General features: G+C 38.1%; 1 protein-coding gene across 1 annotated transcript in view; it reads right to left on the reverse strand.

The window, feature by feature from the left end:
- Positions 1–1,446: 1,446 nt before the first annotated feature.
- The window catches only part of LOC139139289 (nose resistant to fluoxetine protein 6-like), a 36,032-nt gene continuing 14,497 nt past the window's right edge, over positions 1,447–22,981 (reverse strand). The window contains exons 2-15 of the mRNA XM_070708154.1: positions 14,482–14,633; positions 13,846–13,936; positions 13,621–13,726; positions 12,261–12,424; positions 11,504–11,680; positions 9,804–9,897; positions 9,359–9,448; positions 8,202–8,379; positions 6,206–6,285; positions 5,514–5,630; positions 4,442–4,588; positions 3,413–3,598; positions 2,507–2,649; positions 1,447–2,208 (exon numbers count right to left, since the gene is read on the reverse strand). Of these exons, the coding sequence (XP_070564255.1) occupies positions 4,513–4,588; positions 5,514–5,630; positions 6,206–6,285; positions 8,202–8,379; positions 9,359–9,448; positions 9,804–9,897; positions 11,504–11,680; positions 12,261–12,424; positions 13,621–13,726; positions 13,846–13,936; positions 14,482–14,633 (1,325 nt within the window). The 3' untranslated portion in view covers positions 1,447–2,208; positions 2,507–2,649; positions 3,413–3,598; positions 4,442–4,512. The remainder of the gene's footprint in view (positions 2,209–2,506; positions 2,650–3,412; positions 3,599–4,441; positions 4,589–5,513; positions 5,631–6,205; positions 6,286–8,201; positions 8,380–9,358; positions 9,449–9,803; positions 9,898–11,503; positions 11,681–12,260; positions 12,425–13,620; positions 13,727–13,845; positions 13,937–14,481; positions 14,634–22,981) is intronic.

The raw sequence follows: 22,981 nt of genomic DNA on the forward strand, positions 1-22,981 counted from the left end.
TGCGACATAAATTGAAACACCTCTCAGATTGCACCGGACTGCCCCATTGCACACATCAATTTCTCAAAGTTGTCTCAGGATCTAGGACAAAACTGAACTGTTGTGAATTCATCGTTTATTATCACAGAAACATATTTTAATTGATTTCAGTTAAATAACCATTTTGACAACTAACCATGTCGTATTTAGGCTTTTCATTAGAAGCTGGCAGCTGGAGAAATAAGATATAAGGTCACATACTTTCCATTCCTGCATATTCTTTGGTCTATAATCTCTGGCAAACTGAGAACTGTTTTCCACGAAATGTATTGTCATTGTTTGGTTGTTGAATATTGTGACTCATGCAAACACCGATCATACGAACGTAATAAAAATATCAGTCTCCAATGTCATTTTCAAACAATTTTACCGAGTGCAAAATAAATTGAAACATCTCTCAGATTGACCATTACACATCAATTTCTGAAAATTGTCGTGCTCTCCCCTTTGGGTGTTTTGACATGTTTTACTTAGGAAAAAAAATTAAAAAACACATCTCAGATTGCACCAGATTGCAGGATTGCACGCATAAATTTCAAAAACATTTCCGTGCAAGATAGGGACAGCCCCCTCTGATGCTTTCCCCCTCAGCATATTGCGTGTTCTCCCCCTGTACTTTCAAATTCTGCCCTGTCAGATATCCTAGTGAAAACCCTATCATGACACACATCCAAATTAAACAATACTATATGGTTGGATACTGGTTATAGCGTGAGCTTTTATATCTGTATTTTATTTTCACTTTGTGTTGTATTTTTGTAAATTTTACAAATACATGTATTTGTATTTAAGTTTTCTAAGGGGTCAGTCAAAATTTCTGAGTCAGAGAGGGGGGTACTCAAATTCATCTTGGTTGGCGGGGGAGGGTACGGTACTCAAAATTTTAGAGTTTCCGATGAAATTCCTACGACCCTCCCCCACCAACGTGAATTTTTTTTTAATTCCAAGAGCTTTAAACTGAGTATCCACGAGCAGTAGACGAGAAAGTATTGCACAAGCTTGATAGTCAGAATATCTGTCCAGGAGGCGCATTCTTCCTTAAAGGTACACTGTCCATATATGGTAAAGGGGCGGGGCTTAGCGTACTACCCAGTAACACCTGTAGCTGTCGGTCCTCCACATTTGATACGTCAAAGGAAATGCAGACGGCGCTGAAGTATGCCATGGCTGGTCGTGTGGGGGCGCCCTTTTTAAAAACCGGCTACCCGCGTAAATTCTGTAATTGGCTTTTAAAAAAACAGGTGACCGGATACCTTTAATGCCCAATATTCGATAATTTCTTAGTATCCTAGTCGGTTCGGAAGAATCAATAATATGAGATGTGCTTTGTTGGTATTTCAAAGCTCATTGCTGAATCTGAGAACGATGCATGTTCCCACACACATCATTTAAAGTAATACCGATGCGCAATGTTAAAAGACACTTTATATTTATTTAATATTGCACAAATTGAATATTCAACTCTGTACAGAACGCAGAACTTGCTAGCATCATGTAAGTCAGTGAATCGGTGTTTATTAATTTCCCCGCGTTTTAGAAATGACATTAAAAAGTAACCTTGAATTGTGGGGGAGAAGTAACATGAAGTTCGATTTCAGTTGCATCCATTTGGAGCTTTCGTCTGCAAAAACAATGTTCACGAGAACATAGTACTACATCATGCGAGATGAAAGCTTTCCAAAATCTCGGCAAAACCCGTAAACTAATGCCGTCATGAAGTTAATATTTGCACTTTAAACTGATTCAGTCCTTGAAAGATCACCTGCATGTTCATCAAAAGCTACTTTCACAAAATACACCTCTCAAATCGGTGCAGTTAAAATTGTGCGTGGCACTGTACAAGGGGATGCAGTGCTCAGTATGCTTTATGCACTCCCATTTCCCTGCTACAAATTCATCCTGTTATTCCTGGGTCGTCCGAAACCGAACTCAGCTGTCTCTCCTGTCATGAAGACTAGAACTTTCAGTATGATCAACTATTGAGACACATCCTTCCGGTTGATTCGCGGACTCGCTGACCACTTGCGGCGGGCCGAAATTCGACGCTTTTCGGGATTTCCACTTCCTGTAAAGGACGCCCTCTACCCTCATCATCGGTTTCTCCACGACCAATGCGAAGAAGAAGGCAACGGTGAAGGAAAACATCAGGTACGGCACGAACATGTACGTCTGAAAATGTAAGAACAGGTGATTAGTTGCGTGATCATTTCTGCCTCATAGAGTGCTTCTATAATAAAAAAAAATTAGATTCAAAAATTTCCGCCTAATTATGCTAGCGTGTTCTCTTGTTGGACACAAGAAAAAGCTTTGTGTGTATATCCATAATTGTCGCGCCCTATCCAAGGTTCTTTTTTTTTACAAGAATGTCGTAAAATCAGCATCTTTTGTGCACAAAAATACCACCGGGAGGTCTAAACTGCCGTAAAACTAGGCAGTTTTATGAAGACAGAGTGTAGGCCGTACTTACCATATTTACAAAACTTAGAAAGAAAGGAACGTCACTGTTCTTGATGTACATATCAAAGGCAAATGAATGAACCAGGTAGGCACTGAACGAGAGCCGATGTAGAGGGCGCCAAAACTTCCACGACAGGAATCTACTGATCGACACTGTCGGGCAGAAAAGGATAAATGAGAAATGATCAGATATTTTGAAGTATGACTGCGCTTCTTTATGGCGCTAACTAATCCCGGACCTCTTTTGCATCGGATTGGGCGCCCTCTTGCGATTCTATTGATTTCACAACCATTGGAACGTTTCCATGCTTTTCCAACACAACGAGATTAATGTAGAATGCGCCTCGCTAACAGATATGCAGACTCTCAAACTTTAACAATAACTTTTTAGTCTACCACTTGTGGGTGTTCATTTTGAAACTATGATGGAGTAACCATGGATGTACAAAAAATTTTGTACATCCATGCTTTGTCTCACAAAAGTGTGTTGATTATTAATCTTGAATACAGAATTCAATGTCATGCAATATGCAAATGGCGAAGTGATTCTAGACCCAACTAAAATTCAGTTGTCAACCCCAGCCTTGTCAATTAAGGCAGAGTTTATACACGCATGCTCTGTAGGCACGGATACCATTAGGCATTTCAAAATGATGTTTGGATGACGAGAAGAAACGGCATTTTTCAAACAGAACAGTATTTATAGACCGCCCTATAATTTCGACGTATGCTACGTTTGCGTCATTTTAGCTGATGATAGCTTGACCAAGAAGAATAAAACAGGGCATTGTATTTTTGTAAATATCAAATGTAAATAAGCTAATATTATAAAGACAGTGTGCAAGTAAGTTAATAATTGATAAATAGTAAACCTGAACCGAATGTTTTTTTTTGAAGAATGTGATATTTCAATCACCAGCATTTCCCGTGATGCACGCGTACATGAACCAGCCGACAGCTATCGAGAAGCCAAACTTGCAGCAGGCGTGGTACAACAACGTCTGCGCCTTTGTCAGCTCGACTCCCGGTAGCTCCAGTACAAGCCGTATATGATGGCTAGGGCCACGAAAGTGGTGAAAATCCACCAGAGGGCGCTGACGACCTGGTTTGAGAAAAAAATACAAAAAAGATAGCTCACGCAGGAGTTGTACCTCAACGCTGTATACTTGCAAGCTTGTGAGTGGTATACAGTGTAAATCGAGACATCGATCGTTACTTTGACTGTTTAGATCACGTGACATGTAAGTAAGTCCAATGCCAAAACTAGACTTGTTTCTTGTTATCGCCTGGATTTCTTTGCAACTTGCGCGCCATGTATTGTCTGCATTCATAGAAGGCGTATCCCCTCAAAGACACCGAGACAAACAATTTACAGACAACGCCGGTAAATGATACCCCTGCTGATACTTAAGGTATGGACCGACATTTCCTGGCTTCACACCACAATGCTAAAAGGCGGGTAAAATATATTTCAGTAAAAGAAAGATTAATTGTGTCACGCCAAAGCGAGTTTTGCGAAAGGAGAAAAAGCGAAAATTGTGTAATAGCACAACTCTTTCTGTACTATAAAAGGCTAAGAAATAAATTTTCATTTATTTTGGCCTCTAAGAAATAAATGTTCTATTTTTCTTGGCCTCACGGTATGCCAAGTTCAAATCGTCAGGCGGCATGCATGCCCATAGAGACAACAACAGCATCAACGGCAACGGAGAATAGGGCTAAACGACACTGACGGAAGTAAATTATTCAGAGGCATACAAGTTTTCGCCATTACACGGTGCATATTTTCATTAAATAACCGAAACATTCGCGATCACTATAATATTATTATTCAATTCGATGATTCAAATCACAGTCCGTTAACTATTAAGCAACCCGGTACACACACTGTTATCAAACATTCCGTAAGCAAGACATCAACCTTACAATCCAAGCCGTTACTTACTCGGCCTATTTTGACAGTCTTGCCGTCTTTCACGATCAAGTAGCCCAGGAACATGCCAACGAGGTACGGTGTCATCCGGCAGTACGGCTGGTTTCAATGTAATCATCCATTACAGATACTGAGGCAGGGTCGGACATATCTAAATATCTGTGTGTGAACACGCCATCATTGACAATTGTCAGCATTCGTATTAACAGGCGAAATAACAATCACTTTAAAGACCAACGTTTCATTAATCTATGCATGGGCATACTCTATTCCTTGCATGGTGTGCCTTAAAATATCTATACCAGGTGCAAGTTTTGGACCTGTACTTCTATCACGTACTTTATTTTATTTATTTTTTTCTTTCGCTGCTTAATTATCTTATCCCTTAAATGTTTCCCTTGCTTTCTTATATTTGCCACTGCTCTCGACCGTACCTACATACTTCCTAGAACTCCGTCGATGACCATGGAATTCCCTACGTTGTTTTTTCATATAGGCAGTCTCAGATCTAGGCTGTTCAGGGTCACCTTCGGAGGGCGCTCTTCATCAAGCTTGCAGTAAAGTAATTTTCTCGATTCCCAAAGTGGTAATCACGAGAAAAAAACTTTGTACAAGGACAGGAGAAATATGCCTCGAAAAGCAAGTCACGCAGTAAGGCGCTTTGAATAAAATTATTTTTGTCGTCCGGGTGCTAGTAGGTTTTCAGACAAAATTAAGAAAAGAAACACACTTCATTAGCTTCTCTGTGGGTACAGACGACACCTAACGCTGACGAGGGAGTGTGTGCACAAGTACCATATTATGTCAACGAAAAATAACGACGACGACAACAACAACAACAACAACAACAACAACAACAACAACAACAACAACAACAACAATATTGATAGTTATATCGACAGAAATACTGAACACGTTCACAAAAGCAACTGCATGAACGTATAGGAAGAGTAACACTCTAACCAAGTCGGGAAAATAGGAAAACATCATATCGAATAATATAACCCCCCCCCCCCCAAAAAAAAAAAAAAAAAACAAAACCAAAAAAAAACACAAAACAAAACAAAACAAAAACAGAACTCACCCGTTGAACATCTGGGAGACACTGACAGGCATGTCATGATGGTAAGCTATGACCGTTGTGCAGGCGATGCATACTCCAATTAAAACTGCTATCGTTGCTATGCCAACATGAATCCATCTGAAATTGATAAGTAAACACAACATTATGGTACCATTACAGTATATCTCATATATGATGACCTACACACATACATGTGTTTGTTGTTGTTGTTGTTGTTGTTGTTGTGTGACATGTGTGTGTTTGTATGTGGATATGCTACACTATGTGTAAAACACTATATTGCTGATTCCACTACCTTTGAACAATATTGATATTTCGTTTTGAAGATTTTACAGTGACGACAAATCTAAGTGTTAAATGGCTTTGGATAATGTAAGAATTATTTCATATGCTTTGTACAAAATGCCTGACATAACGGGCAAGATTTTGCACTGTTTTAAGTGTATTCGATACAAAGTAAGCATAATTGCTCTTTAATCGTTAAAGTCTGAGAGAGAGAGAGAGAGAGAGAGAGAGAGAGAGAGAGAGAGAGAGAGAGAGAGAGAGAGAGAGAGAGAGAGAGGGAGGGAACGGATGGCAGGCAGACAAACAATTAAAGTCAGATAGAGACAAACAGACAGAGAGACAGGGAGATAAATTAAGATCAAGGAAAGCTTCTGTATGATCTCCAACGTCAAAGTTATCAGACTTACCTGTATAATAAATAAATAATTGGGGGAGAAATGATGTAGAATTGCATTAAACACGCCATAAACCAAAACCATGGGATGCACTGTTAAAAAAATCAAAAATAAACACAAATGTCAAGGAATAGATAAATTTAAAGATTTTCCTTTCATCAGGCCTCCTCCATCCCCGCTCAACGAGGACGTTTTTGGGATGTTGACAAATGGTGTTTGTTTTTGTGTTAAGGCAGAACGCACCTCGGGGACAGACATTCAGACTCTCAAACTTTTACAATTCTCTTCTGATATACCACATGTGGGGGTTCATTTTAAAGCTCTTGGTGAAAGAAAACTTTTCATCGGCTTAGTTTTTCGAAATTAGAAAATTTTTATTTTTCTCCATAGAGTTAACACAGGGATTGCGGCCATTTGAATTTCTAATATCGGTAAATCTTGGGTACTTTGTGTCTCTAGTACCAAAATTTGCACGGTGACCCCCTATTTTTATTCTTGATTTTGAAAGAGAATGATTGAAAGATTCCTTGAGGAAAGTTAGAGCAAAAGTTTAAGTGTTTCACTTCCGAGGCGCATACTACCTTAAGGGGTCAAACTGCATGATATTAAAATGCATTGTAGATAAAAAATCACCTTGCAGCAAGAGCTTGACTTGAATTGGGGGCCGTGGATAATTAAAACAGGCGTATGGCAAACTCAACTTCAACGTTTAGGGGGGTGAGGGGAGGGGGTTTGCTGGGTTTCGATTACCGTGCCCAAAAGTCGCACTACATGTTTTTACAATGTATGTACATTTACTCGACCGATTCAGAGTAGATAATATAAAGATATTAGCAAATTTGACACGGAGAAAAAACAGATGGGATGTCGCACTTAGATACTGAGTGCCTCCCTCCTGCAACATACTCCATAAATTTAATACTTTTTGGATATGTGAAAATAATGAAGAAAATCGCGCTTTCGGTCTCGAATTATTCACTGTTTTGATTTGGTCTTAACGACTAGGAGCAGTGACATCTATTATTATGATATTATATGATTACAGATATTATTTACACAATTTTCGATATCAGATCTGGGGTAATTTTTTGAATCTTGCAAAACAAATGGTAAAAACTGTCTCGGCGGCCATATTGGATTGCAACTGTCTCGGCAGCTATATTGGATGGCAACCGAGACTACTCGGTAGCAATTTTATCGCACCGTTTTGCCGAGCAAGTCTCATATCAATAGACTATACCTCAGAGTAACATATAGACAGAGTCGCAACACTTGCATGTCTTTTGTTCCATGGTCGTCTCGGTAGAATATTGGCTTTTCATATTAAAATGAGCTCCAAAGGTGTTAAACTTTTTGGAGGCTTTGTTTGTGGTTGATGATTACACGAGATTATGCGAAAAATACGACGAGATGGCATCGTACTGCCAGTCGCATAGCAACCATAGTTACTTCGTGAGCTCTCAGGCCAGAAACACTGCTTCACGCCAATCAAAACATAACACGCCAGCAGTTTCATAAACATGTCCTTCCTTGACGCACGTGTAAAAGAGGGTATGACTGACCGTAAACCATTGAGTAAAACCAGACAGTATCGATAAAAGACTTTCAAATTTGGTTCAAACACACTCATTATATATTCATAAAAATATGAGAGGAATTTTTAAAACTGTAAAACTCATTTTCCTGAAGCTCAAAACACTCCCGTTTTCGCCAGCACGTCAATTCTGCTCAGCACAACACGACAACAACAACACAAACTTTGCCGAACATACTTTCGTTTAACAATTGGCGAAAATCCGAAAATTACCGAAGGATTCATGGTCGGCACTCTTCGGAAAAGAGAGGCGAGAGCAACCTGAGGCGAGGCGAACATGGATGGGTTACGTAACCGCTTCACGCCTTAAACAATACCCGTTGCCACTCTATCTATCTTTCTCTATTACTGTACACACTATACCGTATTCGGTGTTCAAAAATTAACTCGTGAAATAGGACATATCAAACTCACGGCTGTGTTTATATTTCCAGGAAAAGGGTAGAGGTTGTTGAAATAAAGGACATAAGACCACCAATTGTCGTAGCAGCCTTGAAGATCTTCATGCAGGTGTCGTTGGAAGGGACCAGTGCAAAAATACTCTATGAGGTAGATGTATCCGAAGAAAGCCAGAAAGTAGGGGGCGCTGAGTCTGTAGAAATGATCAAATTTTATCGGTAATTGCGATAGTAGCACTAACAGTAACAGAAGAAGGAAGTGTCAAACAAGGAACTTGTAGTAAGAGACCAATCGAAGCAATAAGTTGGAAATAAATTCTTTTCTTTACATTATATCATATTCATACCAAGTACAGCCTCAGATTTAAAATTTTATATGAATTTCTTTCAAGTTACGAAATGTTATAAATATGTAAGGGATGTAAATAAATAAACAAATAAATAAGTAAATAATAATAAAAAATAAAAAATAAATAAATAAATAAATAAATAATAAATAAATAAATAAATAAATAAATAAATAAATAAATAAATAAATAAATAAATAAATATAATAAATAAATAAATAAATAAATAAATAAAAACATGAAACACCGCGCCGCGTTCCGGTATAATTTTTCTAGGATACATATAGGGGATAAGAAACAAATTTGTTCCGATGTAATTCCATGTTTAAAGTCATTTAAGGGTTAATTACTATAACTTTTGTTGATTTCTTTCTCTCTTTTTGCTACTAAGTCGGAATGCGCCTCGGGGACAGATATTGTTCTACTTCCCAAAAAATGTTGAGATTCACAGCCAGTCAACTCAGCCTGTACATATCTCAGCTGATAATGTTATTGTTGACAATTGAGTTCTGATGCGGACTAAAACTCATTTGTACGCAACTTGAACAACAGTACATTTTGCTCGTATAGGATGTGTGTTGTGAAGCTAAACAGTTGGTATTTCAACATGCTCCCTGGCATAGAACAAGAACTGGCGATAATATATGAAAAACGAAATAGTAAAACGTTTACAAAAAAATCACAGCCACTGGTTCTCCTCCTCCTCCCTAACCACGTGAACTTTTCAGAATGTGTACTTCTGCCAAGCAAGCATGCGCATAACGAAGCCCTGAGCATCATGGGAAAAGAATAGCCGGACATGTATATGTGTTTTATGTACACTCACCTCCATATCCTATGAATGTAAAAATAGAACCAGTTCTCCTTCCCTTCTGTGTGGAGTCTCGTTAGGGAATAGTAGGTTATCAAAAGTCCGCTGCAACGGAAATATGAACATACAGGGTTACCACTTTAGTACTGAGACGCACTCATGTTTTTTACCCTCGGGCACTTTTAAAATCTTTGCTGATACCCAACACCAAAAAAACTTTCAGCAACATTAAAGTTTGCGCCTGAACGTTCGAAATTTCGGACTTCGGCTTTCGGCTTCAACTCTAAGGATGAAGTGAGGCACTTCAGCGACAGTGCGGTGCACGAGATACTATGTACATGTAACATGAAATCGAGTATAGTCTCGTTCTGGGGCTCATTGGCGGGAAACCCGTAAGCTTAAATTCTGTTCCAAAATGAGCATTTGCAGGCGTCAAGCTAAGGGCTTGAAGTGCATTCACCTCAATAGGAAGAATGAGTCCTCTGCATATCTGTAATTCATCGAGGCTTGAGAGAATATCAACTCCAAGATCACTCGTATGTCAAAGAAATTATCTGAAGGACAAATAAAACAATCATGACATTCAATCTAAATCGTAATGGAACGAAAACATATAAAACTTGTCCTAACTTGTAGCTCAGCTATCGAACAGACTCATATATAAAATATCACCATTAATGTGATTTCCCCGGAGATTAAGTTGATTATATTGTCAGACGAAAAAATTAAAAGATTTAGTGGTTCTTAATAAGTATGTCCTCCAGAATGATAAAATAGGATACTCCTATGACCAATCAAAAGCTGCCAATGGGCAAAATCTACCCAGTCCCTAATTTCGCAGGAGTCGCTTTCATGCTCAAATGTTTACACAATGACTTTGGTCGGCGCGTCTGAAATGGAATACAGGAAGGGGGCGTGTATGCGTAACTTTGCACCAAACGAGATTTCTGATAAAAGGACGAGTAATTGGCCTTTAGTATTGCCATCGACTTGTCCGTTGATAAAATGGATTAAAATAGCTTAAGATATTATATTTTTTAATTTCACGAGCAAATAATCATTCGCACGCCCTTTGATTAAAGTCGGGAAATCGCTTGTTTTGTTATGTACACAACTTGTGGAGTGACCGTGGTGCAGACGACAGTGACGAATTCAGTGCGCGCCATTTACTTATGCTGGCGACGTTCCAGGTGATTGCGCGCTTTTGAGATAACAATTGGAACAATACCGTCTGTGCATTTTTCCATTCTTTTTGGCCAAGGTACTATAAGCTAAGCCAGTTTTCATTCTATCCGATTTGGTGTTGTAACTATTTAATACAGCTGAGCATGATGGAATTTTAACAATTTCCAACGTGTTTTAGGTATAGCAAGAAATATTGAAAATTGGTCTATTTTTATTTCAAACCCCAGCGTTTCATTAGCCTTACACCATAAGAAAGAAGAAGAAGGTACGAAGTTTAAGGTAATATGCGCCTCGAATATTTAACTCTTTAACTTTTGCTAAAACTTTCCTCTGGGAATCTTTCAACCATTCTCTTTCAAAATAAAAAGCATAAAATCGTGGGTGACTGTTCAAATGTAGGTACTAGAGAATAAATTATCAAAGATCTACCGATATTTGAAATTCGAAGTGGCCGCCATACCTGTTTTAACTGTATGGAGAAAAATGGAAATTTTCGATTTTCAAAAATCTAAGACCGTGAAAATATTTCTTACTCCAAGAGCTTTAAATGAACCGCTACAAGTGGTACATCAGAAAAGGAATGTAAAAGTTTGAGAGTACGAATATCTGTCCCTGAGGCGCATGCTACCTTAATGTGTATCACATACCACTACAATTCAAAATGATAAATTGTAGAGTTGTTGAATTCAAAAAAAGAATCTTTGTATTACTGTTACACTACATGTATGCTCTCCAGCTCAATAGTTCGTAATCACGCACTGTAAACCCGAGGTATGACAATCTCGTTTTTAACCTACAAATAAAATCACTTATGTTCACAAATTCGTGAATATAAACCAACCAAGGCCCCTCCCACCCTGATGTAAGTTTTCTTATTTTTGATCCTTCGCCAGGCCTCTTTGCCTTCGCGGATGTGAATAGGCTGAGAACAAGAAAACCAGTGCGGGTGCTCGTGTGATATTTAACTCTACTTACACATAAAACGTGCGTTGATTGAAAAGGTCTGACCTAGAAAAACCCACCACAAGGTCAGTGCACGAAATCCGTACAACACTGTCATCGTATGTTCTCCATGATCCACTGACTTGGCATCTAGGATACGATATCCGTTACTAATGGCAGAAAACGAAAGCAGAAGTTCCTTCCATGTCGCTGTGGAAACATTTTCGATAAATAACAAATTTATATGAATATATTCTTATGCGAATCTGCCGGTGTATGTGTCATTTGTATGTATGTATGTATGTATGTATGTATGTATGTATGTATGTATGTATGTATGTATGTATGTATGTATGTATGTATGTATGTATGTATGTACGTACGTAATACCTACGTACGTACGTACCTACGTACGTACGTATGTCTGTCTGTCTGTCTGTCTGTCTGTCTGTCTGTCTGTCTGTCTGTCAGTCTGTCTGTCTGTCTGTCTATGTGCAATTTTCGTTTTGGCTGAGGGACTAAGCTCTGTACGGTAATATTTTTGAAGTGAATGTTTGATTAACATGAGGTCAGGAGAGTAGATCAAAGTTTGACGGGTAACATTTTGTGGTTATCGGACAAAGGTCTGAGCGTCCAACTTCACGTTGTCGCTGGTCAAGTGCGTAACAACAGATCCATGCACCGTTCGGATTGTTAACCTGGCTCGGCTAGCAGAACATGGACCAGACAGGGGTATTATCTTAGCTGTCTGAAAAGACAGTGGATAATGACAAACGTCCGTCTTACTTACACTTATCTTGATTCTCTCTTTCTGTAGCCGGGGCGTCAGTTTTCGAGTGTTCTGGTTCTGAGTTGTGGTCCATCTGCTTTTGTGTTTTTTGTGTCATCTTCATTTCATAATACTCATAGCCGGAGCCACACACTACCAGGAAGAGCAGACTCACTGACAAACATCTGAACAATAGTTATAACAATTTTAGCAAATCGGATATCATAGTACAGCCACAGCAATTTCGAATCAGTGACTGTTGATCAAAAGGACTGGTACACATTTAAGGAAGAATGCATCTCAGGGTTAGATATTCGGGCTCTGATATTTTGCCTTAAGCTTACTTTTCTGGTCTACCACTTAGCTCATGGGGCTTCATTTTAAAGCTCTTGATAAATTTTCACCACTTTAGTTTTTCGAAAATCTGACAATTTATTTTTCCCTATAAATTTGGTCACAGGGATGGTGGCCGTTTTGAATTTCAAATATCGCTAAGTGTTGGGTTATTTTTTTTTTGTAATTCCAAACTTTGCAAAGTGACCCCCTGAGTTTTGATCTCAATTTGGTAAGAGAATAATTTAACTTTTCATATTGCAGAAAGTTAAAACGGAAGTTTGAGTCTTTCACATTCGATTGAGACGCATACTATCTTAAAGAGCCCATTGTATGTGTCAAACTATGAAAGGTCACGTGAGTCCCATTCTTCCAAGATGCAGGGTGCCACAAATTGATTCCTATAGACATGGTCATATTTGAATGGTTTAAACGGGCAATAGCTTTGATTTCAAAAAACTTTTTTCATCGTTTGCGTTTTTTGTTTGTTTTATCGAATACAGTGTCTCACGGTACCTGGCAGCACGCACAGTGAAACAGCCTTTCCAACAGAAATTCTCGTATGGAACATGCAATATTGCTGTTGAAAAATGAATTTTTGTCGAATCAAATTTTAAGCTCACTTGTCAACGCTAACATTTGATATTACACGTGTAGAAGTGTTGACAAAAGTATGTCGAAAGCCAGCCTCTTCGTTTTTATTTTTAGCGTGGCTCAAGAAAATGTACCAATTTTCTACGAACAAGAGCGATTAAAAGTTAATGGAGCTAGTTGAAAGGGTTTTTCCTATTGTAATTTGCTTCAACCAAATATTTGTATGTGAAAATACATTATGTACAAACACACGAAAGTCGAACATGCGTAGACATGTTGACGGGAAATCTTTAAGTAATGACGAAGATAGTGAGAATTAAATGTACACAAAATGCGATAATGACGACATGCACCGGATATTAGCAAAAGATAATCAATAAAGTAAGATGAATTTGGCAAGAAATAGACAGAGAAAAGCTAAAGATCACCATGGAGATTAGAGATTTCTACTCACATAACAACAATGGCTCCTGTGGTGAGACTTTTGTGATATGAACAGTACACGTAAGACAAAGGAAATATTGCACCGATAACCCCGATTGGTGGCGTTGGCAAATCACCTTGATTTAAAAAACAGAATAAAGCACTTTAGTCATTAAATGTGTAAATATTTGTGTCATTGTCAACATATCATCAGCCAAAATGTGCACAGTGCACGGAAAAAAATAAGATACATTACCGTCTAGTAGCAAAAGTCGCACCTCTTCTTCAGTACAACTTTCCGGCACACATATTCCGATGGAAATGGCATCTGACATTGCGGTTTCATTCTGTAATTGAAAGACAAGACTGGCTTTGCTCTCATGTCCCTCGGTCAATGCAATAGATTCGCTGTGTTGTCAGTTCAGTGTCATCAGTTTTATGCATTGTACATGAATTTGAAATTGGTTAAAATCCCGTGTCATAAGTCAAGTCGTCGCCGTCGTCATATTCCAAGCACTCGTTGTCTTCCTTGACACTTGTACTTTCGTATTTGTCGTATTTGTCGTCGTCGTCGTCGTCGTCGTCATCAGCATCGTCATTATCATCGTCGTCGTCATCACTATCATCATCATTATCATCATCATCATCACCCACCACCACCACCACCACCACCACCACCACCACCATCATCATCATCATCATCATCATCATCATCATCATCATCATCATCATCATCATCATCATCATCATCATTGTCGTTGCCATCGTCACAAACGTCATCATCATCATCATCATTATCATCATCATCATCATTTTCATCATTATGATCATCATAATCATATCATTTCTGTATTTCACAATCATTTCGGCATAACCAAAACAAGACACTCACGTCAAATGGAATGTCGTATCCGGTAAGACAATATTTGGAACGGAAAGCGCTTTTCGGATCAAGAGTCGCCCTCACACACTCCGTCCGAGTTCCAATCCACTGGAAGTTACCTTTCATGAGCCCGGCTGGAAACCTTCCCATAGAATCCATCACTGTTTAAAAGAACATAGGAAATATGAAAAATATATTCGAGCTCACCTGCAGCTCGTCATGTCTGATGATATAAAACCATTCGGTAAAGCACATGCCTGTCCAATATGTACGCAGATTTCGACTTACTTATGCAAGTTGAGAAATAGACCAACGACAGGAATTTTGCCAGAGAATTGCATAAATCCCCTAATTTTCCCGGAGCAAGTACACTTTCTATCCAGAATTTATTTTGTTTCCAGTCTTCATCTGAAAGCACGGCTACCATATTTAAACATGTAAGACGTTCGGAACTTGAAACAGCCACCAGTCAATAACAATGACACCTTCGATTCCTGTGCTACGTAATCAGCAAAGGAGCTGTTTGTGTTCATACTTCAGATAAAATGAGGGTAAGTAGATACGAAAACGCAATTTCCAATATCAGTTTATTACGGATTAAGTTAAGACTGATGGTAATCGGGCAATCGGTTAAAGTAAAAGAGGATCAGTCATTGTCTGTGTTCGTTTTATACAGGGTCATGATGACATCCATTTTCGCAATTGACGATCATTTTCATGTGAAAGAGATGCAATTGTTCATTACAGCCATCTTGTTCACTGACACTGACTCTACCAAAATCCTATGATTCTACAATTGTTTACAAGAAATAATGATGCAAAACTGTTGAATTATGATGTCTCTGATTTCTTTGGCGTGTTTTGGAAAAATATCTCGAAGCGCTAAAATTGTCATCATCATTTTTTGGACTTGGACACCGTGGTGCGAAGCACCAAAGGTGTCCTATGTCGCCACAATGTCTGTGTGTGTGTCCGTCTGTCCGTCCGTCCGTCCGTCCGTCCGTCTGTCCGTCTGTCCGTCCGTCCGTCCGTCCGTAGACAGATTTTGTTCCACTCATAACTTAAGAACCCTTAGGTCCAATGTCATGCAATTTGGTATTTGGTATTATCATGATGAGACTTAGATCTGATTAGATTTTGGTGGGTGTGGCTTATTAATTAATTGCTCATTTGCATATTTTATGACTTTTTTCGTTCACGCAGATATCTCAGAGACGCCTGGAGCGATTTCGTTCAAACTTGGTAAAAGGATAGTACTCTACCTCATACAGATGCACGTTGATTTGTTTCACAATGTGATCAAATTTGGCCGTGTTAGAGGACTTTTTAGTTTTCACCTCCATAGACTCCCATGTATAAGGCGATCCATAGACTCCCATGTACCAGATATGAACTGAAAATGCTCACGTGTTTCATACAGTTATGTGTAAATTTGAACCTTTGCCACATGTTTGCAACTTCATTGAAAGTATTATGATCAACATAATGAACAATAATCACCGCTGATTAATTCTCAAAGGTCATGAAGTATACAAATATGTAATTAGCTGAAATAAAAATATTAAAGTTCTTTGACTGCTGTCATTTATATAGCAAGTGTAATTACCGTTTGCCAAGTCCTTCAAGCCATATATGCCGAGCTGTGAAAGCTCATTAGATATGCAAATTGTAAATTAGCTGACATGAAAATGTGAAATGACTTTCGATATTGTTTTAACCAGGTATAATCATCAATGTTGTCATGTTTTGCCAACTTTGATCAAGTAAATCCAGTATATATCCCTAATAAGCAAAGTTCATTAAATATGTAAATTAGGAATTGACTTAAGTAAAAATGCTTAATGATTGTCAATAATGTTGTATCATGGTATCTGCAATATATGTAGTTTTGTCAACTTTGGTCAAGTCAATTCAGATATATATCTCTAATTAGGAAAGTTCATTAAACATGCAAATTAGGAATTTGCTGAAGAGAAAATGATTAATGACTTTCAATAATATTGTATTACAGTGTCTGAAATGTACATAGCAAGTTACATCAATTTTGATCGAGTCAATTCAGATGAATACCCTAAGTATGAAAATTCATTTAATATGCAAATTAGGAATTGGCTGAAGTAAAAATAGCGTCAATGACACTGTAGCTCCCATCCTGGACTATTTAGTGTTTGTTCTCTGGTCAGATATTTGAACATGTGTGAAAGGGATAAAGTGCATGAAGTGAAAATACTTAAATGAAATGTACTGGAGACAGTGAAATATGTTTAATGTAATTATTCAGAATATAAAATGGAAAAAATACAGAATTAGATATATCGAATACTGTGATACAACCATTAACTCAACAAGTCATTTACAATGACATAGTCCCCACTTGTAATAGGAGTACTAGTCTTGATGGGGCAGGAAAATGTGGTCATTAAGAAGTATCATTTGAGTGTATATGTTGAGATCTATGGGCACATAGGTCTATGTCGTTGTTCCCAATTTGAAACACATGAGGCATGTCTAAGTTACGGTTCTAAATCGGGAAAAAAGATCAGACCTCTAGCAGTATTGGCCAGCCAAGAAATACATATGCGCATTATAAATGAGGTACAAGATGTGACATCTTAAGGTCTAATATCCTATCAAAATTTGAGGGTATAGAACTTGTGGTTACTGAAATATGCATATATATGTATAATCAAGGTCAAAGGTCATCAAGGTCACATGACATTTTCAAAAAAAAAATTATATTCCTAATTAATCCCTATATGCCAAAAAATCAGATCTCTAGCTCCATTCGCTTGCCAGAATTAGATGTGTACATAATTAATGAGGTAAAGCATGTGCTGTCATAAGGTCTCCCATCCTACTAAATACAAAGGACATAGCACTTGTGGTTACTTATTTATTGACATAAACATATATTTTAGGTAAAAGGTCATCGAGGTCACATGACATTTGGTCAAAAAAATTTCTCTCCTATAGTTATCCCTATATACCAAAAATCAGACATCCAGCTCTATTGGCTCGCTCAGAATGAGATATGCGCATAATTATTGAGGTACAGTATGTGGCGTCATAACGTGTCCCATCATACCAAACATGAAGGGTGTAGCACTTGTGGTTACCGAGTTATGGAAAAATATGTATATTTGAGGTCAAAGGTCACCAAAGTCACGTGACATTTTGTCAAAAAAATTGTATTGCTAAGTTATCCCTATATACCAAAAATCAGACCTCTAGCTCTATTGGCTCGCTCAAAATTAGATATGCGCATAATTAATGAGGTACAATATGTGGCGTCATAAGGTGTTTCATCATACCATACATGAAGGCTGTAGCACTTGTGGTTACTGAGTTATGGACAAATATGTATATTTGAGGTCAAAGGTCACCGAGGTCACGTGACATTTTGTCAAAAAAAATTGTATTGCTAAGTTATCCCTATATACCAAAAATCAGACCTCTAGCTCTATTGGCTCGCTCAAAATTAGATATGCGCATAATTAATGAGGTACAATATGCGGCGTCGTAAGGTGTTATAATACCATACATGAAGGCTGTAGCACTTGTGGTTACTGAGTTATGGACAAATATGTATATTTGAGGTCAAAGGTCACCGAGGTCACGTGACATTTGTCAAAAAAATTGTATTGCTCAGTTATCCCTATATACCAAAAATCAGACCTCTAGCTCTATTGGCTCGCTCAAAATTTGATATGCGCATAATTAATGAGGTACAATATGTGGCGTCATAAGGTGTTTCATCATACCATACATGAAGGCTGTAGCACTTGTGGTTACTGAGTTATGGACAAATATGTATATTTGAGGTCAAAGGTCACCGAGGTCACGTGACATTTTGTCAAAAAAATTGTATTGCTAAGTCATCCCTATATACCAAAAATCAGACCTCTAGCTCTATTGGCGCGCTCAAAATTAGATATGCGCATAATTAATGAGGTGCAATATGTGGCGTCATAAGCTGTCCCATCATACCATACATGAAGGCTGTAGCACTTGTGGTTACTGAGTTATGGACAAATATGTATATTTGAGGTCAAAGGTCACCGAGGTCACGTGACATTTTGTCAAAAAAATTATATTGCTTAATTATCCCTATATACCAAAAATCAGACCTCTAGCTCTATTGGCTGGCTCAGAATTAGATATGCGCATAATTAATGAGGTACAGGATGTGGTGTCATAAGGTCTCCTATCATACCAAATATGAAGGGTGTAGCACTTGGGGTTACTTAGTTATGGCCATATATGTATATTTGAGGTCAAAGGTCATTGGGTCACATGACATTTTGTCAAAAAAATTGTATTGCTAAGTTATACCTATATACCAAAAATCAGACCTCTAGCTCTATTTGCTGGCTCAGAATTAGATATGCACATAATTAATAAGTACAGGATGTGATGTCATAAGGTCTCCCATCATACCAAATATGAAGGGTGTAGCACTTGTGGTTACTGAGTTATGGACATATACTCATATTTAAGGTCAAAGGTCATCGAGATCACATGACATTTTGTCAAAAAATTTGTATTGCTAAGTTATCCCTATATACTTATTTTCACTTTGTTTAGTGTGATTAGATATTATTTTAGCTAAAAAAAGGGTCCAGGGAAAGTAAGGAAAATCCAGTATTCCACAGTGTAACAATTGGCTGAAAATATAAAATTTCTTTCAGTCTCTAGAATCCGAAACCGAATCCGAAACCGAATCCGAAACCGAGTCTAATTTCAGCATCGTCTAGCCAGAGTGTAATGTGGGGATAGCGCCCTCAAACCACAGATACCGGCTTCCCATAGACTACCATGTATCAGAAAAATTAAAACTGTGATAACTTCATTAATATGCAAGCCACGCCCACCAAAACCTTTTCAGTTCTAGCCATTTGAATTCTGAAGATGTCTACCAAATTTGACTGAAATACGTTCAGCCGTTTTTGAGAAAATGGACCAACAGACAGACAGACAGACACACAGACAGACAGACATCGCTGCGACATATGCCCACGTGTGTGAACACGTGAGCAAAAAAGGCAATCCATAGACTCCCATGTATAAGGCAGTCCATAGACTCCCATGTATAAGGAAGTCCATAGACTCCCATGTATAAGGCAATCCATAGACTCCCATGTATAAGGCAATCCATAGACTACCATGTTTAAGGCAGTCCATAGACTCCCATGTATAAGGCAGTCCATAGACTCCCATGTATAAGGCAGTCCATAGACTCCCATGTATAAGGCAGACCATAGACTCCATGTATAAGGCAGTCCATAGACTCCCATGTATAAGGCAGTCCATAGACTCCCATGTATAAGGCAGACCATAGACTCCCATGTATAAGGCAGTCCATAGACTCCCATGTATAAGGAAGTCCATAGACTCCCATGTATAAGGCAGTCCATAGACTCCCATGTATAGACTCCCATGTATAAGGCAGTCCATAGACTCCCATGTATAAGGCAGTCCATAGACTCCCATGTATAAGGCCAAGAAAAATAAAAATTTAGTTTCTCATCGTATTCATATTGCAAAAAGGATGCAGTGACACAGTTTTTAGTCCCCACAGATAAAGTCCAGGGGGCTCATACATTGGGTCATGTCAGTCCGTCAGTCCATCCATGTGAGTCCATCCGTTCACGCAGATATCTCAGACGCTTTGACAAAATGTCACGTGACCTTTGACCTCAAATATACATATTTGTCCATAACTCGGTAACCACAAGTGCTAAACCTTTCATATATGGTATGATGGGACACCCTATGACGCCACATATTGTACCTCATTAATTATGTGCATATCTAATTTTGAGCAAGCCAATAGAGCTAGAGGTCTGATTTTTGGTATATAGGGATAACTTAGCAATACAATTTTTTGACAAAATGTCATGTGACCTTGGTGACTTTTGACCTCAAATATACATATTTGTCCATAACTCAGTAATCACTAATGCTACACCCTTCATATTTGGTATGATGGGACACCTTATGACGCCACATATTGTTCCTCATTAATTATGTGCATATCTAATTTTGAGCGAGCCAATAGAGCCAGAGGTCTGATTTTTGGTCGGATAACTTAGCAATGCTATTTTTTTGACAAAATGTCACGTGACCTCAATTACCTTTGACCTCAAATATACATATTTGTGCATAACTCAGTAACCACAAGTGCTACACTCTTCATATTTGGTATGATGGGACACCTTATGACGCCACATATTGTTCCTCATTAATTATGCACATATCTAATTTTGAGCGAGCCAATAGAGCTAGAGGTCTGATTTTTGGTATATAGGGATAACTTAGCAATACAATTATTCTGACAAAATGTCACGTGACCTCAATGACCTTTGACCTCAAATATACATATTTGTCCATAACTCAGTAACCACAAGTGCTACACCCTTCATATTTGGTATGATGGGACACCTTATGACGCCACATATTGTACCTCATTAATTATGCACATATCTAATTTTGAGCGAGCCAATAGAGCTAGAGGTCTGGTTTTTGGTATATAGGGATAACTTAGCAATACAATTATTTTGACAAAATGTCACGTGACCTCGGTGACCTTTGACCTCAAATATACATATTTGTCCAAAACTCAGTAACCACAAGTGCTACACCCTTCATATTTGGTATGATGGGACACCTTATGACGCCACATATTGTACCTCATTAATTATGCACATATCTAATTTTGAGCGAGCCAATAGAGCTAGAGGTCTGATTTTTGGTATATAGGGATAACTTAGCAATACAATTTTTTTGACAAAATGTCATGTGACCTCGGTGACCTTTGACCTCAAATATACATATTTGTGCATAACTCAGTAACCACAAGTGCTACACCCTGCATATTTTGTATGATGGGACACTATGACGCCACATATTGTACCTCATTAATTATGCACATATCTAATTTTGAGCGAGCCAATAGAGCTAGAGGTCTGATTTTTGGTATATAGGGATAACTTAGCAATACAATTATTTTGACAAAATGTCACGTGACCTCGGTGACCTTTGACCTCAAATATACATATTTGTCCAAAACTCAGTAACCACAAGTGCTACACCCTTCATATTTGGTATGATGGGACACCTTATGACGCCACATATTGTACCTCATTAATTATGCACATATCTAATTTTGAGCGAGCTAATAGAGCAAGAGGTCTGATTTTTGGTATGTAGGGATAACTTAGCAATACAATTTTTTTCAAAAATGTCACGTGACCTCAATGACCTTTGACCTCAAATATACATATTTGTCCATAACTCAGGAACCACAAGTGCTACACCCTGCATATTCGGTATGATGGGACACCTTATGACGCCACATATTGTACCTCATTAATTATGTGCATATCTAATTTTGAGCAAGCCAAATAATTTTGAGCAATGCCAATAGATGGTATTAGAATGATGATTTTTTGTTTTTTTGGGTGATGTCAGACTATAGGATAGAAATTTTTTGACAAAATGTCATGTGACCTCGATAACCTTTTACGTAAAATACACGATTATGTCAATAAATAAGTAACCACAAGTGCTATGTCCTTTATATTTAGTAGGATGGGAGACCTTATGACAACACATGCTTTACCTCGTTAATTATGCCCATATATAATTGTGGGCAAGCCAATAGAGCTAGAGGTCTGAATTTTGGCATATATGGATTAATTAGCAATACAATGGTTTTTTTTCAAAATGTCACGTGACCTTGATGACCTTTGACCTTAAATATGCATATATATGCATAACTCAGTAACCACAAGTTCTTTACGCTTCAATTTTGATAGGATAGTAGACCTTAAGATGTCACATCTTGTACCTCATTTATTATGCACATATGTATTTCTTGCTGGCCAATACAGCTAGAGGTCTGATCTTTTTCCCGATTTAGAACCATAACTTAGACATGCCTCTTGTTTCAAAATGGGAACAATGACATCGACCTATGTGTCCATAGATCTGAACATATACACTCCAGTGATACTTCTTAATGACCTCATTTCCCTGCCTCATCAAGACTAATACTCCTATTACAAGTGGGGGTTTATGTCAATGTCAATGACTTGTTACTTCTATACAGAATATTATCTCACATAGTGAGTGTCTGAATATTATTCTGAATTGTATTCCAAAGCACATTCTGAAAGGACTCTTCTGGAATATACAGAATATTATCTCACATAGTGAGTGTCTGAATGTTATTCTGAATTGTATTCCTAAGCACATTCTGAAAGTAACTCTTCTGAAAATTTCACATTGTTTGCCACTGCACCATCTCCCTAATACATACTGATGACCCACGGTGTCCACTCAAGTCTCACTTTGATCTTGAAGGTCATTCGCGCCAAGAAAGCGAAATACTTAAGCGTTCGACCAAACTTTCCCTAAGGAAACTTTAAAACATTCATTTTCGAAATAAGGAATAAAACTCAGAGGTCGCAGCGCAAATTTGCAATAGACAAATAAACTACCCTAATAA

This window comes from Ptychodera flava, chromosome 1 (assembly GCF_041260155.1).
Source record: "Ptychodera flava strain L36383 chromosome 1, AS_Pfla_20210202, whole genome shotgun sequence".
Taxonomy (NCBI): domain Eukaryota; kingdom Metazoa; phylum Hemichordata; class Enteropneusta; family Ptychoderidae; genus Ptychodera; species Ptychodera flava.